The sequence below is a fragment of the Dioscorea cayenensis genome, unplaced genomic scaffold (assembly GCF_009730915.1).
Source record: "Dioscorea cayenensis subsp. rotundata cultivar TDr96_F1 unplaced genomic scaffold, TDr96_F1_v2_PseudoChromosome.rev07_lg8_w22 25.fasta BLBR01001548.1, whole genome shotgun sequence".
Classification (NCBI taxonomy): domain Eukaryota; kingdom Viridiplantae; phylum Streptophyta; class Magnoliopsida; order Dioscoreales; family Dioscoreaceae; genus Dioscorea; species Dioscorea cayenensis.
The window spans coordinates 102,020-123,255 of record NW_024087939.1 but is presented as its reverse complement, the minus strand read 5'-3'; the positions used below and the strand labels follow the sequence as shown (position 1 = coordinate 123,255).

The following is a 21,236-nucleotide window of genomic DNA, read 5'->3' as shown; positions in this document are numbered from 1 at the left end:
AATAATGTGTGTTATTATTATTTTTCTTCTTTGTACTTTAATATTTAAAATTCAAAGCGAAAAATTTTTTTCAAAAAAGTGAACTATCATTAATGATAAAATGTAAAGTACGAAAATCATCCCTTTCTTCTAACTAAAAAGATCAAATCACATACAAATGTCTATAATATATATTTATATATGCACATAAATACATAAATATATATTTATAGAGACACACGACAAAAGGAACCCATCTCCTCTGGTTCTGAAACTAGAGTTTTCTTAGGTTGGTTCCAACCTATTAAAATCTAACAGTGTCATCAAATTATAATAGAATAAAAAATTAATATCATATAAAACACGTGTCAAAATATGATAAGTTAAAACCGTGATATTCCTTAATTCCAAAATCATGGGAGATAGACCCCGAAGCCAGAGGGCGAGAGAGACCAGAGAGCCCATGGTGACTGGTGCATTTCTCTATCTGAATGCGAAGAAAGGGCACAACATGTGAACAAGTTAGTTGAAACATGGACGGCCAAACCAGAACCTTGTGACTTGGATTGCAACCACCAACAGCACCTCTTCATCTTCAATGGACTTCACGTGTGGTCTCATCACAATCTTCAGTATACCTGTCAACACGTAATGAGCCTATAAACATAACACTGGGTTCATGCAATGCAATCCTCAGTGGATCTTTTGCAACACATTGGGTTTCCAAATCACACAATGAACTTGAAAGATAATAAACGCAATGAAGATGATGAAGAGCAAGAAGAAGAGCAGAGTGATCTGGAACTGTCAGAGGGGAACGACGAAAGCAACAGCCCCACTGTGCCATTGCTGCTGAACCCAGCTTACACTCGCACAAAGTCCCTTGTCTATGATGAGCTCCATAACCTCAGGATCAGCCTCAAATGGTGTGGACTAGACCACTCGTCCAACACCAGCAAGGCCATCTCCTTCACTGTGTTTATCTTTCTCACTTTCCTTATCCCTGTTGTCACCTCCCTCTCCATTCATTCCTCTTCGTCCTCCTCCTCTTCCTTGAACAAACTAGTACAACTCCCCGAGTCCATCCTTACCATAATCTCTTTTGTTACACTCTCCTCCTTTTTCCGTCGATATGGTCTCCGTCAACTCCTCTTCCTTGATGAACTCTACCATGACTCCCACTATGTCCGTCATGGTTACAACCGTGAGCTTGACCGTTCTTTCAAGTACTTGGCTTACATTTTCCTCCCTTCCTTCTCTGTGGAGCTTGCCCACAAGATAGTCTTCTTCTCCACTGTTACTGTGCCATGGATCCCTTTCATCAATAACTCTGCAGTTTTCATAGTCACACTCGCATCTTGGGTGTACCGCACAGGCGTTTTCCTTTTGGTCTGTGTGCTCTTCCGGCTTACCTGTGAGCTCCAGATACTTAGGTTCCAAGGTTTGTACAAGATGTTTGAAGGCCATGGTGAAGACCCCGGGGACATATTCAAGGAGCATCTGAGGATCAAGAAGCAGCTACTTGTGACCAGCCATAGGTACAGGATCTTCATCATTGCCTGCCTGGTCACCATCACCATTAGCCAGCTTGGTGGTCTCCTACTCGTCTTGGCCTCCAAGTTCCATATCAACTTCACCAACTCAGGCGATCTAGTGGTAATTTCACTGACCTACCAATTTCATGCATTCACCATCTCAACATACACATATCATTCATGAAGGTATGTTCAGCGGTTCAGCTAAGTGGATTCTGCATGTGTTTGCTTGGAGCTGCAAGGATAACACACAGAGCACAAAGAACAGTCTCCATTGCAGGCAGGTGGCATATGTTAATGGCCTGCAATTCAGACAACAAGCACTGTACAAGTGAACAGTTGATCTTCCATGATGAGCATGGTGACGAAGAGCCAAGACTAATATCAGAACCAGCATCCATGGAACAATCACACCCTTGTGCTTCTTTCTGGCAGTGCCAAGCTTTAGGTAGGTAGCCACTGTTGTTACTGATTAATGGAGATCAAATGATGCTGAATATATCTCATATCCTTATCCTCTGTTGATGCAGTGACATATTTGCAACACAATGGAGGTGGGATCACACTGTTCGGCTTCATGCTGGACCGTGGGTTGCTGCATACCTTGTTTGTATTTGAAACAACTCTGGTGCTGTGGATCCTCAGCAAAGTTGTAGTTCTTTCTTGATGACCATCTTTAACTGTTGCTTTGAACTTGTGTAAATATATGTTAACTCTAATGCTTGTCCAAATTGAGAGCTCTTGGCCCTCTGCCTTTATATCACAACTATTCAACATAAAATAAAAAGGTGAAATTGTAGACACAGTCTAGCATATATCTGTTACCAGTGTTGCTTGTGAGGGCGCATTGCTCATGAGGGGGGTGTTATCAGGTTGGTTAGAAGGTTTTGCTATTTTTATTTTTTGAGCTGTAGAGATTAATCAACCCCGACGCCCACGTTCACCTCTGGATTGCAAGGCAGGTGTGGGTGTGACTTGACCAGAAGCTGGGCTCTGTTTCGTGATCTTCTTCAGTATACATGCCATGGCAAGCGAAGTGCCAAGTGATGGCTGACCTCGAGACAGACAAACAATGCCACCAATAACCAGGAGCCTTCTAATCCATTTCTTTGATGATTTCCTTGAAATTGTTTCAACCCCTGATGATGCATCCACTCTGACGGACTGCCTGGCAACTGAACCACCAGAAAGCCCTTGACTGGTGCTCCCAGCTTCAGCCTCCCACCCAGATGGGACCTAAACAGAAAGTAGTAAAAGATCACATATGAGGAACAGATGGGACCTTGCTTGGTTTTAACTTTTAGTTTTAGATGAAAAATAAGAAATATGTTCTGCATCAAAGCATCGAATCTCGTCAACACTATCCTTTGATATCATGAAAAAATAAAAAATAGATGATTTTATGAGCCCTGTAATAACTAAATAAATAAAAATTCAAGAAAGAAGAACCTTCTTCAAAAACTTCACAAATATAATGTTCTTCACATCCACTCAATATAGTCTTATTTTTCAGCTTCAACACATACAGATTCCACAGATACTGATGCAAGGGCCAAACTTGATTAACAGAACTGCAGCCCAGCAACATAAATTTACGGGCAATTCAAAAGACAGAAAACTAATAAGGACGATTGTTAAAACCATGGCACACTACCGTGCACAAGAATTAGAACAAATTGTTGATTTGACATTTCACAGTTTGTATTTATAAAAGAGCACTAACCTTCTGGATAAGCTTTCGCATTGATGCAACTGAGGCTGACCTACTGCGATTGCGAGAAGAATATTCACGTAAGGCATGGTTCATCTTACACATATAGTTCCATATTCCCCTGGAGAATGCCATTTTTGCCATTTCTATATTCATGCCAGCATCTTCCTGATGCACCATTGTGATTTCACATGCATCATTGCCTGGCACTGCACCCAAAAGCACCATAAGAATAATAACAAGATTATGCCAAATCTATACGTCATGAAGACAAGTATAAGCACATGTCTTAAGTGAAATTTGTACTCTGTATTAAGTAAAAATTAAAGAAAATCATAAAATCACTGTGTTTGGGCTCACCAAAGAACATATGGATGAAAGAAATGGTGAAATGCATGTAATGCTTCTCCAACACATTAATCAGCAAGGTCTGATGTTTTATGTTCTACCCAGATCAAAACTAGTTGGAATGGGTTACTTACAAAATTATGATAATGTAGAGATGACATTTATCAAGAAGTGAAAAACAAAAATATAATAACATTTCAACACAGTTTGATGAACACAGCATTATTCCAACAAAGTAAATCTCAAACAAACAGTGGTCCAATTTGAGCCAGGATCTATCAGTTAATTTTATATTGGCGAGATTAGGCGTAACGCTGCAGAGTGAATCATGTGCTTTGAGTATATTTTTTGTGCTGAAAGCATAAATTGGAAACTAAAAAACCAACTAAACAAAACAAACTAAGCATTCTTTTGATCAGTAATTGATTGAGGACAAAAGCTAGATGATCTGTATGCCCATTTAAGGAGAAGGTTTTTCTCACCTTTCCTGATACGCCAGCCAGATCGGTAGTTTTGAACTCGGACAAACTTCTTTTGCCATGGTGCAAGAGGATGCTCACAGTCCTATGATAAGAATGAAAGGGAGAAAAAACTTCAAAATCAACTCAATAGTCAATAGATGCCAGGTTAGAAAGATTTGTAACACCTAAGCACTTGAAAGGACAAAAGAGAACCAAAATTGCACCAAATTTCTGTGGCGGACTTCTTTCTATTTTGTGCTTGCGAAAAGTTAAGTCAATACATGATCCTCATCTATTTCTTAATCAGTAATAACAAGAAATTGTTAATAATTTCAGTAGCTCAAACAACAGTATCTTGAATGAGTAAATGTACACATGCTAATAAGATTGATGGTACATAATCAGTGAATTGTTATCATAACAATGACAAATAGCAGCAAGGTGATCGATAAACAGCATCTTCCAAAATATGTTTCAATTCTTTGTGATGAAATAGCAATGATTAGTTCATGGGTAAGTTAAGCCTTTCTTGGTTGTGCGAGTGGGATCTAAGGAATTAGATAATGGTATCCAGGACTATAAAGACCTGAGTTCATTACCATAAGGATGTTCAGTTAGATGAATATGCTATAATGAAGTTGAGAAGGTTTGAGATGGGAATATGAAATACGCTATTGAGGAAGGGAATAGAAAGGGATCAGATGGCAAGATAGCCAGTTTTTGGGAGCATGAATAGGCAGGCAGGCAGACAGGCAGCTATTGAAAATTTTCCTTCAAGCAGTAACTTGAAAAGAGCATGAGTTTGCGGGTCCACAATAAAAATGTAAAAATTGAACCAACCTTAATAAAGCAATAAAATGTCTTGTCATGCCCTTCCCATACACGCCATGCTAATACATACTCTCTTGGTGTGAAGAGAGGAAACTTTTTTATAGTTCGACCAACTTCTGTGCCGCTAATTTCATTAACCTGCAACTGATTGTGAAAAATTACAGTCTTGTCCCACTGCTTCCTGTACTCATTGTCCATGTAGAAATCTCTCAACAACTCAGTGCAGCATTTCTCAAACCTTGTGAAACTTAAATACTTCAGAGGACCACCATCCTGGGAACCATGTTTAGAGGCCTTAGATGCTCTTTTAGTAACTAATATTAAAGAAATTAATGCCAAGAAAGAGCATAAAAACAGATAGCAGAACACCAGGCCAAGAGCAACCATTACACACAACCTATAAAAAGACCTTATTTAATAAGAATAGGAGCTAATTCAGTAGAAATAACATTACCCTTGGTCTGCAGCACTTTGCACTGTAGAAAACCAGACCATTCTTTTTCTCTACAACATTCTCCCATGTCTCACCATTAAACGTTCCTTCCAAATCTCTCATAAAGTTCCTCAAATCATCATCCGATATAATACTGCAAATTCTGCACTTAAAACAGCACAATTGTTGAGTATAAACAAATATCCTCACTGCTGCTGTGGGATTGGACATGGATCTACAGATTAAGCACTTCAGGCCATTTATAGGCTAACTAAAAATTACAACTTCAATGTAATGTAGAACAGTAACAAGTCCACTTAAGCAGAAACTAGCATCGCATGAATGATAAGATGATTGATTAGGAACAATTACGCAAGTACCAAGCAAATGGCCTCTTTCTCCTTTAAATCACTCATCAATCCAGCCGCTAACGAACCAAACCGTAACAAATCTATAGAGACCAGGAACATAGAAATACCAAAAATAAATAAATAAATACATAAACAGCATTTGCGAAAACTAAGCTACCCCGTGATAAGCAAAAGACAAGAAAATTTCAGAAAAAAAAATCCATAAAATAATCAAGCTGCTATTTAATTAGCTCAGACAAATAAATCCATAATTGAATTCCAACAATACAGAGAGAATAAAAAAAAAAACCTAGTTTTTTTTTTCAATCACAAGAGGGCTTTCACTCATCAGTGGATGGGAACCACGAAAAAATAAGCCCATCAACGACAGAGGAAAGAGCAAAAGAGAGATTAGAAACAGACCCCATTGAAGGATTGCCGTTTGGAGAAGGGGTTTCGATCCGCAGAGAGTGGAGATTCCTCGATCGGAGAAGACGACTGGAGAAGAACCTGAGAATCAGCCAAGAGAGGAGAAAGAGAAACACAAGGGCCATAGCCATGCTCCAGCTCGAGAACTCCTCGAATAAGCCCGCGATCGCCATTGGACGCAAAGAGAGAGAGAGAATGCAAGGGAGAGAAAGAAAGCCGCAAGGCGTGGTGATACCTCGATAGGGAGAAAGAAAACCAAAGAGTTCTCTTTTATTTATTTATTTATTTATTTGGTTTTCGAGATTATCGATTTCTTTGTGGCTATCTATCAATGATGATGGATCCGAATTCTGTCAATCATGAGGCAAGTACAGTACGAATCTTAAACCTGACAATGGTCCGGCCCGGGCCGGGCCGGGCCGGGCCGATTTAGCAGAGCTGAGTTCATAATTATTAAAATTCAAACTTGTTTAAGCTTGGCAACATGAAAATATGGACTTTAACTCTTGCCATAATCCACCTAAATTTAATGAATTTTAACCGAGAGCCGTTCAAACCAGCCTAAATAAATTTTTCATTAAATAATAATTCAGTTATAAAAAAATTAACACTATTATTAATCTATATGACAAAATATTGTACTACAAAATATTTTTAAAATTAAAATATCGAATGAACCCAACAACTAAAATTTAAACTATTATAATTAAGGTGTAATGCCCGAATTGGTCCCTCTACTTTTCTCTCTCTTTTCTTTTGGTTCCTCTACTCAGAAATGCATCCCACTAATCTCTCTACTCTTGAAAATGACCCAATTTAGTTCATCTACCTTTAATCTCTTCCCATCTAGTCCCTCTACTCTTAAAAAATACAACCAATAATTGGCTTATTTTATAGTAGAAGAAACCAAGTAGAATTATTTTTAAGAGTAGAGAGACTACTTGGGAGCATTTCTGAGTAGTGAGACCAGAAGAGAAGAAAGAGAAAAATAGAGGGATCAATTCGGGTATTATATCTATAATTAATGACAATCAATCATAAATATATTATATAAGTATATACAAAACTAATTAATAAATAATCAATGGTAATTCAAAACATTATATATATATACATACATAACTAATTAATATATTTTATAATTCTGGCTGGACCTGGGCTTTAAATAAAAAAACTAAATCTAGCCCGTTTTTAAAATGGTATTTTTTTTTTTTGCCAAAATTTGGTTATTATACTTTATATATTTGCTCAAACCCTTCCAATTTTTGGTGGGTCTTCGAGTTTGGGATGGATAGCTTAATCCTTGGAATAATCTAAGTATGATCACAGATAGGGCGCTTTGTATTTTTGTGGTTGAATTTAAAAGAGGAAAATAAAATAAAATGGGAGTGTACTACTGTAGCTATATGGAGTATGAACAATATTAATTAATTAATTAATTAATTATTTTTTATCATAGATGATTTTGTGGTCTATAATTTTTTTCAAAATTATGAATGGACCCGGGTGAAACTGGAAGGGAAAAGAGACTCTACTCTTAATCCCTGACCACCGGAAAAAAAAAATGAAAATTATTTATAAACGTGAAGATAACATTTATTTAAAGTTTAACATATTTTTATAATTTTATTTTATTTTTTCTGGTTTATGTTGATATCAAATTGGTAAAGTTTAAATTGTATGAGATAAAATATTTTTTTAGTATTAATTTATATAAATAAATATTAAAAATATTTTTGTGGACAGTATTTTTATTTTTTTTAATTTATTTTTTTATAGTAAATTAATTAGAGCATAAATATCTTATATAATTAAAAACTTGTAGGTTGAAAGTTTATTTTTTAAAAATATATTATTAAAATATAATAAAAATAAGTGATGTCTTATCCATATTATTAAATAATAATAATAATATTTATAATTACTTTAAAATTTTAAAAATAGAAAAGAAAATACAAAACACACGCGGCCAACCAGACAAATTTCATGTAAAAAAAAACCATTAAAAACATTTCATAAATAAATAAATAAAATAAAATAAAAAGTAATTTCATCATTCATCACTGATGACCACCAGAGCCCAATGGGCCCCATAAACATTCCACCCAAAACCGACACAAGTATTAACACGCCTACTTAAAACCTCTAATTAAAAATTAGTATATAATTAAAGAATAAAAAAGAGAGCGAGAAAACGACGACTTATTACTCCCACTGGTCGCTTCCCTCTCGTCTCCATCGAGACAACGCGCTCTTTGGAATCTCTCCTTCCCGAATCTCTCCGCCTCTAATACTCTCCATACCTTCAATTTCTTTCCCTGGATCCGCTCCAGGCGTGGCCGCGCTGGAATTCTCTGTCGATCGAGGTACGTTTCGGTGAAATCAGTGCCTCCTGGACCCCCGATCGGGCGATTTCTCGGTATTGATCGCTTACCGGTTTTGTTCATGAGTTTTTCATGCTTTCTATGTCGGTTTTCTTGTGATTTCAGATGAAGGAAAGGTTTTCGGGATCTCGTTCAGTGTTAATTAAACCGCATTTATTGCTATTTTAGGGTATTTGGTCCGAATTGGAAGCTGAGAACGTTTCTAGGGTGAATTAGATTCAGTAATTTAGTGGAAAATCTGAATACTAGTGGTTTTTATTTGTTAAGTTTGATCTAAAGATTTGGCTTTTCTGCGATAATTTGTGGTAATTGGGTTGTTGATTATTTGAGGCATGGGTGAAGCTGCCAAATTCACTGGATTCATGGCTGGGATCCATGGGAACGACAACATGAGTAGTTTCTATGATATGGGTTATTATCAGAAGATTGGGGAGGGGTCTAATATGTCTGTGGATAGCCTTGCTAGCCTTCAGACAAGCAATGGTGGCTCGGTCCCCATGTCCATGGAGAACAGCAGTGTTGGGTCTAATGACTCCCGCACTGGAATCCTTCAACATCCTGGTCTCCGCACTGTGCCTGTCATTAACTACTCCTTGGGATACAGTGTGCATCCTGGACGGGTGTCTCATGCCCTCAACAATGATGCGTTAGCAAAGGCGTTGATGGACCCACGATATCCTACTGAGACACTTCAAAATTATGATGAGTGGGCGATTGATCTGAGGAAGCTCAACATGGGAATGGCGTTTGCACAAGGTGCCTTTGGGAAGCTCTACAAAGGCATCTACAATGGAGAGGATGTTGCAATAAAGTTGTTAGAAAGGCCAGAGAATGATCCAGAGAGAGCTCAGTTGATGGAGCAGCAGTTTGCACAGGAGGTGATGATGCTGGCTAATCTGAGGCACCAAAATATTGTTAGATTTATTGGTGCATGCAGGAAACCAGTGGTTTGGTGTATTGTGACAGAGTATGCTAAGGGTGGTTCAGTGCGGCAGTTTTTGATGAAAAGGCAGAACAGGTCAGTGCCACTGAAGCTAGCTGTCAAGCAGGCCCTGGATGTTGCTAGGGGGATGGCGTATGTGCATGGATTAGGGTTAATTCACAGGGATCTTAAGTCAGATAACCTGCTTATTTTTGCAGACAAGTCCATCAAGATTGCGGACTTTGGAGTGGCCCGCATTGAGGTTCAGACTGAGGGGATGACACCTGAGACTGGAACGTATCGTTGGATGGCTCCGTAAGTTCCTGAACATTCTTTATACCATTTATTTGTGTAGAGACTATTGAAAACATTAATGCTGAATATTGGAAATCTTATTTTATAAATTCTGGGTAGCAAAATAGCCTTGCAACCTATTAGTCACTTGCGGAGGCCACTGAGTATCCTATCCACCAAGTGCTTAACATGTCTAATATCATGTTTATCATCACTTGTGGTCGTGGGATGGTTCCTCATATAATCTAAGACAATAAGAGCTGAGAGAAAGCTTACTAAAACCAGGGACCTTCGAATTTCTTGATCAAACTTTTGAGTCCTCTAGCATTTGACAATCAATTAGTCATTCGTAGGATTTCATTCTTTTCTGTGCACATCAAACTCTTACCGGTATTTTTTTATATCTTTCAAGTTGGTTTTTTCACATTTCATGCTTATTTTGTGTTCTATTTGGATTGCTATCTACGTGTACTTTGTGTGAATGTGCTTCAAATTCTTGTAAGTCCCTAATGATGCTTTGGTTTTGCCTTGTATTTTTTTCCCCCGGATCTAGGTGAAGCACTATATATGCATATTGGAACCATTTCATATGATTTACTACTGCTATTGTCTACCCGATACAACTATAACTCTATAGAATGGCGTTTCAAATAGTTTTCATATATATATATGTTGTACTCCCATGTTGTTCTCTTCCATTTCTTGATCCTATATCCTTTAAGCATCCCTTGTTTTGGATTGCAAATCAGCTTTGGGCACAAATCTCATAGGTTGGAGATGTTAGATGGTTCTGATCTGGCATGATTGCCTATTTTTCTTTCATGTCATTATTTGCATCCTATCACTTATGCATTGTTCAGTAGCAACCTTAGGTTGCTGCAAAATATATTAGGTATTTAGGTCCATATTTGTGAAATTTCTGCAAAGAGCATTGGCTCACCACAAATTCCAGACAATTTTATAGATATTTAATTATTTATTTATCCAGGAAGAGTCTCATCTGAATGATGCTCTGCAATGATGTAGCTCTTTCTCACATGATGATTACCTGAAAGAACTATTCCTTAGTCTCACTTTAACATTTTATGCTGGTTGGGTTTTACTATAGTTTCATAGATTTAAATATCAGAATTTTGTATTTTATCATTATGCGGAAATGTTGCCTTTCCTTTCCTATGGTGAGTCGAAGCTTTTAAGGGACGATATAGGATGTGTCACAGGTTTTAATTTTGCTTCTCCAACTTGTGGTCATTTAAATCTCAGTATTTTTTTACTATTTTATCTTCCAATGGTGTATATCCAATGATTTTGGTGCATTGCATTGGTATATGCTAGAAATTTTCCAGTAGAATATCTAAGACATTGAGCTTGTTATTTGCATTCTATTCTCACTTCTAACTCCCAATGAATACGCATTATTTTTTAAACACCTGGAATTTCAAAGATATCTTATTCTTGTGTGAATTTGTACTTCACTTTGCTAATTGTTATGTACAATAAAACAATAAAAGAAACATCTCATTTTGAAGTTCATTAATAATATTCTCTTGTGATGATCTGAACTAATGTCATATCACCAATTAGAATTTTACTCTCTGATCCCATGAAGTGCATGACAGGCCGAAACATAAACAGTAATTTCACCATATGAGTGACTGATTTTTAAAGTAAGATTGAATATGAACACACTATATTTTAGAGAAACTTTACTGCTGGATGTTAATTTAGAGATAGTTTTTATGTAAACCTGAACCCAACTTTACTTAATATGACAACATTCTGCCAATGGACAAATTTAGAAGGTAAAGGCTCACTTGGCAGGATATAGCACTTATTTGGAATCAGGATTAGTTCCTCAAGAATTTGGGAGGTTTATATGGACTAAAATTCTGCTAAAGTTATTCATGTGACTGCAGTTAGCTTGTGATGTATATATATTTATATATACATATATTTTCAATATATTTTCAGTGATGTGGCTCTTTTCTTACTTGTACAAAGTATGATGTATTAATAAATAAAAGTTGACTTTGTGCACACAGATCTAGTTTGGTTGGACGGAGTATAATTGTGTATTATTACCTAGCACTCATCCTGATTATTTTCTTACTATTTACTCCACCTATAAGATGTAGCGTGCTGTGTACATCAGTAATAAAGCTCATAATGAGATGTCTAGTCAAATTTACCATGGAGATCTTGTTCTAAGATTGTTTTTCAACTAGCTAGGCTGAGTATTTGCTCTGGCTATGCAGTTGAAAGCCCGAAGCTAACCTTTTTTAGTATGATCTGTTAAATAAAATTTGACTTTCTAGCTGAACATCTGGTTATATTACTCGCTGTTTACTTTTCCCATTTGCTGCTTTGTGTGTACAATACATCATGAATCCAGCTCAGAATCAGGATGTCTAGTCAAATTTACCTGGTGATCTTGTTGTGAGATTGATTTTTGATTTAGCGAGACTGAAAATAGTTGCTCCTCTTTTTCTTCACTTAACTTCTTGTTTCTACTATAGTTATGCTTTTGGTGTAGATGTAGAGGCCTTCTTTTTTTTATATAGAATTTGCAAATGGGTTGAGCTTTGTAAGCACTGAATCCACATCCTATCTTGTTTGACCATTTTTTGAACTCAGTGCAACATGCTAGTGAAGAACTTTGATGTTGGCTACTGAATGGAATAAAACAACCAAATTATAGATGATCATAAACTTAGCAGGAAAACACATTTCTGTTGTTGTTGTCTTCCGATGATAAAACACTTAATTGTCAGATATTCTTACCTCTCTTGCTTCTTATAATTGCTGCTGATCAAACATTTGTTGCATCGTCATTTTCACAGAGAGATGATCCAGCACAGACCTTACAATCAGAAGGTTGATGTTTACAGCTTTGGTATTGTCCTCTGGGAGCTGATCACAGGCATGCTGCCCTTCCAGAACATGACAGCCGTTCAGGCTGCATTTGCTGTTGTCAACAGAGGTGTTCGTCCGGTCATCCCAACTGATTGCCTCCCTGTTCTCAGTAAGATCATGACCCGCTGCTGGGACGTGAACCCGGACGTCCGCCCTCCCTTCACCGAGATTGTCAGCATGCTTGAAAACGCTGAGACAGAGATCATGACCAATGTTCGAAAGGCTCGATTCAGGTGCTGCGTCTGCCAACCAATGACCACAGATTAATAAGAAAAAACAAGATGTTTTTGGAAACAGAGAAAGGGAAAAAAAGGAAAAGAAATGTAGGTAGACTTATGAAGCCTCATGTTTCTACCCATGCAGTGCTGCTGCTCAAGTAGAGAATATTGTATGTGCGTGTCTGTTGGTTTCTGTTGTTTTTGTTTACAAATCTGTCCAATTTGCTCTTGTTTATGAACCTTACGGTATCAATTCAGTCTCTCTTTTCTCCACACTCCTTGTTTCTATGCATGTGTTTTCCCTAGCTGTTTATGTTGTTGCTTTGTATGCAATCAAGTTTTCAGAATTAGGAAATATATATATATAAATATATATAGATATGAGGTCAGATTGATTAAGCAAGATAGTATTTTGATCTGAATTATTAAATTAATTTCAGCATAGTATCTTGAGTAATTTGGATCGTTAAATTTTATTTTTATTGGACTTATAGCAATTTTTTATTGTTCAATCAATTTCAGTATAGTATTTTGAGTAATATGGACCGTTAAATTCTATTTCTATTAGACTTACAGCAATATATATATATATATATATATATTCATGTCTGGAGTTGATGTTTTGTTTCAAACCTTATGAACTACAACAATATATATATATATATATTGGTATCGTAATGCATGACTATTTAACAAGGGGCGTCATCGCAAATACTAGCTTGGCTTATTATTGTCATAATAACGGTTAAATAGGATCATCCAGTTCCTATAGAATATTTTACTAAAATACCCCTAGAAGAGGATAGGGCTAAGCGGAGCAAAAAGAGTCTTTCCACAGAGGTAAATCTTTGCTTGCTAGGTAAAAGCATAGCAAGCTACAAATTCTGTCTCCATAAGACATGTATTTCAATTTATTTATTTTTTCTTTTTGTCACATTTCGCTCAAAGGGTTGAAGGAGATAGGACATATATATATATATATATATTGGTTATTTTATCAAAAGAAAAAAAGAAAAAAAAATCAACTTTTAATCTCACAATATTTTATGTTAGCAAAAATGATCATAAAAAATTATACAGAAAGACAATAACCGACAGTAATACCCGTAAAAAGATATCGGAGGGAAAGTGTAATAATGGAAAGCTTACGTTTTGAATTCACTAATTGAGTGCTTATCTCGAGGCAAAGGAAGGGCATGTATTGCTAGATGCATATAATCTTAGCCGTCAAAATATTTCAATTATTTATTATCTGGTCTTTAAATTATGAAATCCCCTCATTTTCGTCAAAATCAAGATCCATAAAACCCTAGTTCCTTCTCATCGATTTTTCCTCCATTTCCTCTTGTTCTTGGAGCAGAGTGAGGGGCTTGCTGCGATCAATCCTTCTCTATGTCTCAGGTATTAGATCCGTGTTTTTTCTGCGTTGTTTATCTAGCAAGATTTTACCTTTTTTTTGTTGGTTTTTTTCTTGAGAAATTTACTTCGCATGAAGCTATCGATGATCCGATTGTTTCAGCGATGTTCATTACCGTGATGTTGGTTGGATTTACTGGTTTTTGGTTGGATCTTTTTCTTGAGGATTGAGAGCGGTCCCGATTGATGAATTCTAGGTTTTCCTCCCCGTGCATTCTTTCTCGCCGTAGTGGATCTTCTTGATTATGCCCTTTTTTTTAATTTCCTTTTTTTGCGGGGAAATTTTCATACGTGGGAATCTTGAATGGTTTTATCTGTCGTATTTAGTTACTGGAGCTATATGTATTAATGTGGTTTTGATGCTTTAGGCCTTGTATCTGAGGTTGCGATTGTTGATTCATAATTGAAAGTTGATTTTGGATGATTTTCTTGTTCGTGTTGTTTGTGCCAATTTTTCACCTTTGCTTCTCAGGTGGATAATCGAAACTCTTCAGCTGGGAAGCGTGCCAGGACTGATGGTAAATCTTTACTTTGACCTCTTGGAATGTGTTCTTATAGTTGGTAAATCTTTACTTTTGACCTCTTGGAAGTTTGTTTCAATTCCTAAATTTATATATTAAAAGTCTAGCTCTTGACAGATAGTATGAAGTTCCAAATCCTCGTCTGTTTGTATCAAATTTGAATATCAATGACAACATTGTATCAATATAAGTATTTCTATCTGCATCTGTGAAATAAATTTGTACATGTATGTTTTGTGTCTTCTTAACACATAAACAATATAATATCACACATACAGACATTGTGAGGTGTTTGTAAGAACTATTTAGTGTAACTGGAGTGCTGATAGCTAAACCTGCTGTCATTTAGCATATCGATGACATGTGAAGGGTTTTTTGAAACATTATCTTATGCACTCAGGTTATGACATACGTTAGTTAAAACTGGATCATGCGTGTTCAGTCTTATCTGTCACAAATTGGTTATGTAACTAGAGAAGTCTATGATTTAATTCATCTTCAGGGGGGCGCCGAGAAGATGATTGGACCTGCCCCAGTTGTGGCAATGTCAATTTCTCATTCAGAACTACATGCAATATGCGTAATTGTACTCAACCAAGGCCTGCAGATCATAACTCAGTGAGTCTTATTAACTTCGAACTATATCTGGTTTATAATTTTGCTATCCTGTGATTAATTATTTCATTTTTACTTAGAGATGTGTATTGGGATGCTCTTTACACATGTATAGATGGCGTGGGATAATAATTATGACTTTATATAGTGACGATCTTTCTCATACAGCATAAAAAGCCCAACAGGTTAAAATAATACCTGCATGTTTTTGAAACAAAGCATATCATGATTCATGGTAAATTTTAACATGTCTTTATTATGTGTATCTAATAATTGCTATTAGAATTTTTTTCTTTGTTTGTTTAATATTATTCAAGCATATCTATTGAAATGGCCATGGCCCACTAATAGCAATTAGTGGATATAGTTGAAATAGTTAATAATTTAATATAGGAGGGGAAGGCAACACCTACATGTACATGTAAGAAAAAACATTGTTGCCAACTACTTTTTTGAGTTACAGTCATCTGTTTCCAGAATAAAGGAATTATTAAGCAACTCAAATGATTAATTTGGTTGATATTAAATTTGAACTATGACAAATTATCAATTTTTCTTCTTTAAGAAGCATATCTGGGTCTAGGGTCTATGTTTTAGGTTATTTAATATTTTGATCTTTTTTTAATGCTTATTCAATGTATTTTGTTCAGAAATCTGCCCTGAAGCCGATGCAAGTACATCTACCTTATACATCAGCGGGTGGTTATATGGGTTCTATTCCTCCAACTTCAATGTACCTAGGTGGCCCTCCATACGGTTCTTCTCTTTTCAGTGGTTCACCCCTTCCACCTTATGATATGCCGTACTCCAGTGGCTCTGCTTACCCTTATGATTATAGCAGTCGGCTTTCTGTCAGTAGCCCATATGGATCAATTCATATGTCTGGACCTCCCTATTCCAGTGGACCGATGTTAGGGACAGGTTAGTCATGAAATTATTTTTCTGTTTTTGCCTGTATAGGGAGTTCTGTAGTTCTCAAATTCAATACTCTTACCTGAATGGGAAATACTAATTAGTTATTGTGGTTTAAGGGGACTAGATGAGTTATCTGTTTACTTGGTTGAGATGCACGATCATATTACTTGATGAGAGCAAATATCTGCTGATTTAATTTGAACAAAACATGGCAACAATGTCTTGGTTTGAACAGAATATAAGTTTGTTCATGTGGGACCACATTAACTTGTGCATATTTTCTTTAGGTGGTATGTATGGTATGCCTCCACCACTAATGGAAAGATATGGATTGGGTTTACCCATGGGACATGGACCCCTGGTAAGTTTCAAAATAGATTTCAAGTGTCATACACGGACTTCTTGATCTTGTTTGTACATCTGCGTTGCTGGCAAAATATATTCATTATGTAGGCTAATTATTTGTACTTGGCTAGAAAACATCTTGCTACATCTTTGCTCTTTTTACTTTTGCATTTTTTCCAGAAACAAGAATTACGAGGCTTTGATCTGTTCAATTTCTGCAGCCAGCAATGTTGTGATCCTTGTAAATTGAGCTAGTGTTTCTTTTGTGCTATTTCTCTGAATTCCTGTCTTGGTAACAGTTCAAGGATGAAAATTTTTTCAGGGGGTCAGGCCTGGAGCATTTCCTGAAGAGAGTTCCCAGAAGAAGATAGCAGGTGTGTAAATGATCTGTAGCATTGCTGATTTAACTGTGAAGTTTAAACTTGGAGTATGTTCTGACATGCATCTTCTTATCTTCTATGCATGGCACAGATTCAGGGCGTGATAATGATTGGACATGTCCAAATTGTGGCAACAATAACTTCTCCTTTAGAACTGTCTGTAATATGAGAAAGTGCAGCACTCCGCGGCCCGGAAGCCAGGTTTGATGGTCTAGCCTTTCTTCCTAAATTGATGTCACTGCTTTCTTTGCTAATGTTGTACTTTTTGTATTGATTGAGAATTGTTCCAAGTTTATTTTAATTCTTGAGTTTAGGTCATGTTATGTATAATCATAAAACAACTACTGCAGTTTCTGGATCTAGTTTCTTTATTTTCAGCAGTATATGATGTCATGTATTTACCTCATATAGAGATAATTTAACTGATGTGAGTACCAACAGCTTTATCATTAGTTAGTGCTTTGGTGGCTAAGGTTGTATTTCTCGTATTAATTGAGAAAATTTGTTTAAATTTTTGAGTTTGTGTTGTCTTGTATCCAGTTATTAAAATAAAAACATTCTGCCATTCCTGAATCAGGGCTTTATTTTCGACAGTATATGATATCATATACTTAGCAATCTGAATTAACTGCTTCAAGATGCTGCTCATGGGACCAGGGCAGGAGGTATAAGGGAATTGTGGGGTCAAATGATCCCACAAAAATTGTAGAAATAGAAATAGTATAATAGTGTGCATATATATATGGAAAAATTATTAAATTGACTCTATTAATTTAGAAAGTGTGGGTCAATATGCTATATTAACAAATTTTTATGAGAAGAATATATACAAAGATTATAAGTTTAAAAAGACCCGTATCTTAGGACCCATATTTTTCGGTTTTATGTTTTTATCTGTTTAACAACGTAAAAACTAAAACAAAAACCTTTTTTTTTCACTATGACACTATCAATATTTTCTAGCTATTTTTTCAATTTTTCACCCAATTAGGTAAAGAGAACCACCATGGTACCTCACTTTTTTATTATTTAAGAATTAAATCCCAAGAATGAAAAGTTTTTTTTCTTCACCTTTCAGGCTACATCAAACATTTTGATTAAGCTCTTAAATTAGTCTCAGCTTTCAATCATTTGTTTTTTTTAAAATATAAATTCTTTAATGAATTTTTTGGTTTTTTCTTTTTGGTTATTTGTATTTGTTTACTGTTTTAACTGTAATCGTCATATTGTCATATATGTGTGTACATATAGATATGATGTTTTTGTATTATATGGAATAATATTATACTTCTATATTGACCCCACATAGTAAATTGTCTTGGCTCCGTCGCTCCATGGGACTGCAGGTTATGTTATCATTGCTGAGAAGTCATGCAATCAGGAATTTTGGACACATTTTCACCTTCCAAATTGTGTAGGAGTGACCGACCATTTAAAATTTGGAATAATTGATACAGCATGATTTTTAATAGGATGGTTGACATTTGGAATACAGTATTTATCTGGCTGGCTATTTGTCCATCTGTCCGTGCAAAATTTCCTTTTTAGTTTTTTACATGGGATTTCAATTATAATAAACTTTTTTTTATATTATGCAGGGTTCAAAAGCAGATAATTCTAAAGGTTCAAGTAAGTACATATTTATGGTTTTTCTCTGTATATTCTATCTATCTTTCTTCTCTCTCTCTCTATATATATACACATCTTTTGGCACAACTATGTGACTGTTATTAATGTTGGTGTTCTAGAGCCTAACATGCCGGAGGGCAGTTGGAAATGTGAGAAGTGCAACAACATAAACTTCCCCTTCAGGATGAAGTGTAATAGGCAGAACTGTGGTGCACAAAGACCACATGACTCAAATGCAACTCATGGACTGACATCTGATGAGGATGATCAGGTTTGTGATGTTCATGTTTGTTGCTTTTCTTCTATTTTTACTGTAAGCTTGATAAGACAAGGACAACATCTCTTACATTGTTTTACAACACAAAGTGTTAAAAGTGAGTATTTTGCTCTTTGTTTGCCACCATGCATTTCTTCCATAAATTGATTTGTCATCGTGCTACTGTTCCAGTGAGTTCTAGAACATCTTTGAGGGTTGAGACGGTCCAGAGTCATCATCGGCGTCGCACAATGTGAAATGTCTGAAGGGTCAGTCTAGTGTTGTGTTGTTGCCGCTGTCAAGTTACTCAACCCGCTTTCAATCTGAGTTGAGTCATTAAATGTCTGCAACCAGTCTATGTCATTTGGTCTTCAGGGTTATCATGTTTTGGCCTGTCAACTTCTGGGGATATTCGCAGGTTGGTTCTCTTTGGTTACTTCTGCTGTCAAACTATGTCTGTTGGACAAAAATGTTTGTGTTGCTAGTTGGTTCTTAGATACTTGTGTGGTTTATACTGATTGTAGTTTATTGATGGATCCTTCCTAGGGACTTGCCATCCTATATGTTCCCTGTTTAAATTTTGTGCTGTGTAGTTCACTCATTGGTATGTGGTCACTGATTGTGTTTTGGGTTCTATGCTTTCATTAATTGGAAGCATATTTGAGCCTTTGAATGTTGGTCTTAAGAAAATTCTGGTCTGCCATAAAATAGTCGCAAAGGCTAATTACAAGTTGTGGTCAATCATAGTCTTGTGAAAGTTTATTTTTGTTTAGAGATGTATTCGTTGCATGACTTGGTCTAAGGATGATATTCATAAAGAGTTAATGTGTTTGCATGAGTGGTTTGAGTTGATCAGGGAAACCTATTGTCTGAGAATTGATTGTATAGCCCTCAAGTTCTTTTTTTTTTTAATCTAATAGCAGTTAATGGAATAATAGTGTTAACTGTTTGAGCATTGTCCTAACTTACATACCTCTCTTCTTTTTCTTCTTTCTTCCTTTGTCACAAGTGACATGTATTATTACCAGTGGAGAGTAGCGGAAAGATTTATTTTTGCTGATATCAGGTGTGATAAAACCTGGAGTCCTTTTTTTTTTTTTAAAATGTTGGGGTTTTGTTTCTCTAAGCCAAAGCAGCTGCAGTTGATTCAAATTCTAGTAGCAACAGAAAATTTACAGTAACTATATGTATCTATCAATAACTTATTTTCCAGCACTTTTTATTGAAGTTCAAAGTTCAAATCACCAGAGGAGAGTATTGGAAAGATTTATTTTTGTTGATATCAGGTGTGATAAAACCTGGAGTCTTTTTCTAATGTTCGGGTTTTGTTTCTCTAAGCCAAAGCAGCTACAGTTGATTCAAATTCTAGTAGCAACAGTAACTATTAGTATTTATAAATAACCTATTTTCCGGTACTTATTGTTGTAGTTCAAATCACCAGAGGCTAATAAGTTTTTTATTTGTTTGAGATTTATTTGACCTTGCACTTGAGTTTAATACTATTAGCGAACAAACCATTTTCTTCATATCCAATATTTTAATTTGTTATTATGATGAGACAAGCTTACTGATAACTATTATTTTGTAACTGCATTGGTAAGTTTGAGAAGCTTTGAGGGCGTCTAAATGTCATGGGTCAGTACAAGCATCTTCCGAGTGTTTATATTGTGGTTAATTTTGGGTTGCTTTTCATTGACACAATCAGCTCCATTGTGTTTCTTCAACACAAGGTATTTTGGTTTATTTGGGTTGAAGTGGTACACCTTGATGTATAATATATGCTCACAGGTCCAAGAGTAGAGGATAAAAAATGGCTAATTGAATGCACCCACGAATTTTGTGATTTCTATTCCTTCCTTTGAAGAAAGGTTTTTAACAGCTTTGAGATTATGTGCATTCCTGCCATGCTTTATCAACATCAGGTTATGCTATTATTTTTTTTTTAAAAAGAACTTCTCAAAGAGAAGCTGTTTATTGAAAGGAACCTGGTACAGAAGTGCTACTAAAATTTAAAAGACAAATACGAGTTAGAATCTAAAACCAAAATTGATAAAGGATTTCATGATCCAAAATGGGAGGTCTTTCCCAAACAAGAACAAGTTGGGATGATGATGAGTTAAACCATGCATAGCTAAACCAACAGCCGGAGAGCCCCAGGAAGACGGGATAACATGGATCAGAGGATTTCCCCATGAGTCCAAAAGAAATTTCAGGTTATTAATTTGTTCATCAAACCGCCATGAGGTAACATGGTCGGTGCGATTAAGCGGTGGATGATGTCTTGAAGATCACGGAAGATGTGCTTGACAGGGCTTATTAAGCTCCATTCTCTGCATTGAGAGCCGCCTGAC

The 21,236-nt window shown here is 36.0% G+C and overlaps 4 protein-coding genes across 6 annotated transcripts; 3 read left to right on the top strand and 1 right to left on the bottom strand.

The window, feature by feature from the left end:
• The first annotated feature begins 123 nt into the window (after positions 1 to 123).
• Positions 124 to 2,212, top strand: LOC120256635. The gene is made up of 3 exons (XM_039264304.1): positions 124 to 1,635; positions 1,701 to 1,962; positions 2,045 to 2,212. The coding sequence occupies exons 1-3, from the start codon at positions 664 to 666 to the stop codon at positions 2,179 to 2,181; spliced, it is 1,371 nt and encodes a 456-aa protein (XP_039120238.1). The 5' UTR covers positions 124 to 663; the 3' UTR covers positions 2,182 to 2,212.
• A 202-nt stretch (positions 2,213 to 2,414) lies between these two features.
• Positions 2,415 to 6,345, bottom strand: LOC120256636 (phosphatidylcholine transfer protein-like). 2 transcript variants are annotated; one of them, XM_039264305.1, is made up of 6 exons: positions 6,072 to 6,344; positions 5,320 to 5,461; positions 4,875 to 5,138; positions 4,056 to 4,137; positions 3,238 to 3,434; positions 2,415 to 2,750 (listed from the first exon to the last, which is right to left on the bottom strand). In XM_039264305.1, exons 1-6 carry the CDS (start codon positions 6,248 to 6,250, stop codon positions 2,436 to 2,438), a joined length of 1,179 nt encoding a protein of 392 aa, XP_039120239.1. In that variant the 5' UTR covers positions 6,251 to 6,344; the 3' UTR covers positions 2,415 to 2,435. The 2 variants fall into 2 exon arrangements, with proteins under 2 accessions (XP_039120239.1, XP_039120240.1); XM_039264306.1 differs by lacking the exon at positions 4,875 to 5,138 and having other exon boundaries at positions 6,072 to 6,345.
• A 1,924-nt stretch (positions 6,346 to 8,269) lies between these two features.
• Positions 8,270 to 13,083, top strand: LOC120256637 (serine/threonine-protein kinase STY13-like). Of its 2 annotated transcripts, XM_039264307.1 has the most exons (3): positions 8,270 to 8,443; positions 8,567 to 9,698; positions 12,518 to 13,083. In XM_039264307.1, exons 2-3 carry the CDS (start codon positions 8,794 to 8,796, stop codon positions 12,855 to 12,857), a joined length of 1,245 nt encoding a protein of 414 aa, XP_039120241.1. In that variant the 5' UTR covers positions 8,270 to 8,443; positions 8,567 to 8,793; the 3' UTR covers positions 12,858 to 13,083. The 2 variants fall into 2 exon arrangements, with proteins under 2 accessions (XP_039120241.1, XP_039120242.1); XM_039264308.1 differs by having other exon boundaries at positions 8,270 to 9,698.
• Positions 13,084 to 14,082: 999 nt separating this feature from the next.
• Positions 14,083 to 19,659, top strand: LOC120256651 (ranBP2-type zinc finger protein At1g67325). Its single transcript, XM_039264330.1, has 10 exons — positions 14,083 to 14,209; positions 14,697 to 14,742; positions 15,248 to 15,363; positions 16,011 to 16,281; positions 16,563 to 16,636; positions 16,943 to 16,994; positions 17,092 to 17,201; positions 18,599 to 18,629; positions 18,749 to 18,900; positions 19,078 to 19,659. Exons 1-10 carry the CDS (start codon positions 14,201 to 14,203, stop codon positions 19,078 to 19,080), a joined length of 864 nt encoding a protein of 287 aa, XP_039120264.1. The 5' UTR covers positions 14,083 to 14,200; the 3' UTR covers positions 19,081 to 19,659.
• The last annotated feature ends 1,577 nt before the right edge of the window (positions 19,660 to 21,236 follow it).